The sequence below is a fragment of the Mastomys coucha genome, unplaced genomic scaffold, assembly GCF_008632895.1.
Source record: "Mastomys coucha isolate ucsf_1 unplaced genomic scaffold, UCSF_Mcou_1 pScaffold1, whole genome shotgun sequence".
Classification (NCBI taxonomy): Eukaryota; Metazoa; Chordata; class Mammalia; order Rodentia; family Muridae; genus Mastomys; species Mastomys coucha.
The window spans coordinates 35,588,258-35,591,307 of NW_022196891.1; the positions used below are offsets into that span (position 1 = coordinate 35,588,258).

The 3,050-nt window shown below is 54.1% G+C and overlaps 1 protein-coding gene across 5 annotated transcripts in view; it reads right to left on the minus strand.

Annotated features, from left to right (window-relative positions):
• Nucleotides 1-1,927, minus strand: part of Lhx9 (LIM homeobox 9) — a 24,436-nt gene extending 22,509 nt beyond the window's left edge. The window contains exons 1-3 of one of the 5 annotated variants that reach the window (XM_031384099.1): nucleotides 1,507-1,927; nucleotides 431-535; nucleotides 102-173 (exon numbers count right to left, since the gene is read on the minus strand). In XM_031384099.1, coding sequence (XP_031239959.1) covers nucleotides 102-129 — 28 coding nt within the window. In that variant the 5' untranslated portion in view covers nucleotides 130-173; nucleotides 431-535; nucleotides 1,507-1,927. The other 4 variants (XM_031384097.1, XM_031384098.1, XM_031384096.1 and 1 more) reach the window with 4 other exon arrangements.
• Nucleotides 1,928-3,050: the final 1,123 nt, after the last annotated feature.

The window sequence follows — 3,050 nt, forward strand, 5'->3', positions numbered from 1 at the left end:
ACACACACACACACACACACACACACACACACTCTTACCTGGAACGCACGCCCAAGAAGACATTCGTAAGAAAAAGACAGAGGAAGCTGGAGCGAACTCACCTGCCTCTAGAGTGGTCCCGTTCAGCATTCTTTCTGCAAGAGGGGTGGATCGCACAGTGAAATGCGGTTGTGCTGTTAGAAAAAGAAAACCTGGTGTGTCAGCTAGATATTACCGCCCTGGCGCCCAAGAACCTTCTCCCCTTAGTTGGGCCGGACTCAACCTCTTGTCTGCTAAGATTCGGGGACCCAGGCGGTTCTAGCCTAGCTGACTTTCCCTTCCAGAGCTCCAGGGACGCCCCGGACTAGAAGCATCTCTCCCCACCTCCCCATTCCCGGGGGTGGGGAGGGGAGAGGAAAGCGCTCCCCACTACAACCTAAAGGGATGTTACCTTGATGTCTCCTCTTGGTGTCAGATGTTCTTCTCAAGAATTTGGTTTTTGGAGAGGAGGCGGCCAGAGGTGGCGGCCAGGCGTGTGGGCCAGTCCCCACGTCTCCTTACTCAGTTAATCAAATAAATAAGCCAGTGAATGAACTTAAGCAGTCTTCTCTCTCTCTCTCTCTCTCTCTCTCTCTCTCTCTCTCTCTCTCTCTCTCTCTCTCTCTCTCTCTCTCTCTCTCTCTCTCTCTCTCTCTCTCTCTCTCTCTCCCTCTCTCTCTCTCTCTCTCTCTCTTCTTCCTCCCTCCTTCGCTCCCTCGCGTCCCTCCCTCCCTCCCTTTCTCCCTCCTTCTCTCCTTCCGCTCCTCCCTTCTCTTCCCAGTATTGACCTGGAATCTCTCACCTCTGACCTTCAGCCTCCTCCACCTGTCTTTTATTTTCTGTTTATGCTTTCTCAAATCGGAAAAGGCAGGGATGGGGGCGGTGGCAGAGGGCTCAGCCTCGGGCCAGTGCCCCGACACCCGTTCTGAGGCCACGCTCAGCTCTGCCAGCCTCTCAATAATCCAAGGAGGTGTTAATGGAAGACTTGGCGGCAAAGGAACCTCAGGAAGCCAGGAGCATCCCGAGGCTTGGGCGCAGCCGGGGTGGGGGGTGAGAGGGGAGCTGGAGCCCCGCAGTGCACCCTGGGCTCCCGGACCCCTAGCCTGCCTTTGCCTCGCGAAGCTGGCAGCTAAAGGATGCTGCCGCCAGCTGGTGCCTGTTACATGGACGGTGAATGTGGGTAGCTCCCGGGGAAAATGGGCTAGGCTATTGATTGCTCACACGCCATCCCCGCCTTCCTTTCCTCATCCTTCACTCAGCGTTGGTGCTCCGAAGCCCGGCATTAGAATCCCAGCAAGTAGAAGAGCATTCTGCTCTGGATGGCGGCGTTTGAGACCGGTCCGGGAGGAAGACCAAGACACCTGTCCCTCTTGGGACCTTGAGCAAGGGCTGAACCTAACCTTCTAGAAGGAAACCTTCACTCAGACCCGCGTAGATGGCTGTCTCAGAGATGCTTTGGGACCCGGGAGCCAACGAGGCTCCTGTTACCTGGTCTCAGGTTCCGCTAGGACTGCGTAGCCCCGCGTTCCCACGAGTCGCTGGGAAGTGGAGGAGACTCGGAGGCCAGACCTCTGGCCAATTATTTACCCCACTCCCCACCCAGGGCACCCCTCGCAGTCGGAGATGGGGAGGCGGGGGATTAGCCTGGGCTCCCGCGCCTGTGGGGGAAGGAGGTGTGAGCAGAGAGATTGGCAGCTCCGGACGCCGGTCAGCGCCGGCGCCGCCCTCCCCCACCCGTCTGCTCCCCGAAAGCCTCGCGGTCTTAGCGGCTCCTTGACTTGGCGTGGACCAAGGATCGGATGGGCTAAAGGCATTCGTGTGCCTCCAAGCCACCAGCAAAACCCACCGAATTGTGCGGGGTTGGAAGCCAGACAGTCTCACAAGCTCTCCACAGTTTGGAGGCTTTAAGGGACAGCTGAGGAATAGTGAATCCAAGCTCTCCCCTTTCCCTCCCAATCCCCCCCACCTCCGCCCCAGCCCGTGCTCACTCTGCATCCTACACTGCGGAAAGTCTCTCGGAGCCCTAGGGACTGAGTCTCGGGTTCCACTGGACTTCGTGAACTAGTCCCTTCTGCCAGCCAGGCTTTCCCAGGATCACCCTGGGCTATTCAGCTTATTTTTTTCTATTGTACCCTCCCGCAGGGAACAAGACTCTTGGGTTCAGCTTTAATGCTAATCATTGAACGAGCACTAGGAACTCTTAGGTGTTCTGGGGTTCTGTCCTATGCAGTGCCTTTTAACTTCTTTGGGTAACCGGTTCGGATATTTAATAAGGACACACACACACACACACACACACACACACAAACACACACACATCACGGGGAGGAGGGGAAGGAGAGAAAGAGCGAGCTTTTTTCCCTTGAAAGGAGAGAATCATTTTGGAATCTGAAGATACATCTTAACTATTGGAGGGTAGTGAAAAAGTAACACGTCGCTTTTAATTCTCCACTACTGACAGATATCGATTCACAAGCTTCTGCCATTGGAGGAAGGTAGAGAAGATGAGGCTGAGGCAGGGAGGGCTGGGTGAAGTGTGGAGGGCAAGGCTCCTTTTGGGCTGACCTGGAGCCCCAGTCTTCTAACAGCTGAGGGTAGGGAGAGAACCTCCTTCCCTTATCTTGTCTGGAGATGAATCAAAGCCCTACCAATTTTTGATGTTATCGCTGGCTTTGTTGAGCAAAGGACTTAGCAAAAAGCTTCTTCTACCTTTGGAAGAAGGACATTTTCCTGAAGCAAAGAACCTTGGTAGGGCCACTGAAAACTTCAGGATCTCATCTGTTGCAAACACCCTATTTGGAACTTCAAGTTTTACTTTAAAGGATAAAATTATTCTTCCCGACCTTCTTAATCAGTGGGGACAGTGCGGCCCCTGAAGAGAGAGGATTGCCATCCACAGCTAAGGAGGACCTTCTCCCAGTTGAGAGAATGTAGCCTCAGAAATCCATCTCCACCCCTGCTCCAGTAACCTTAGTTCCCCTTGGGTCATACTGTGTTAGAAACAATCCAAAAAATCAGTCTCTCTTGATTTA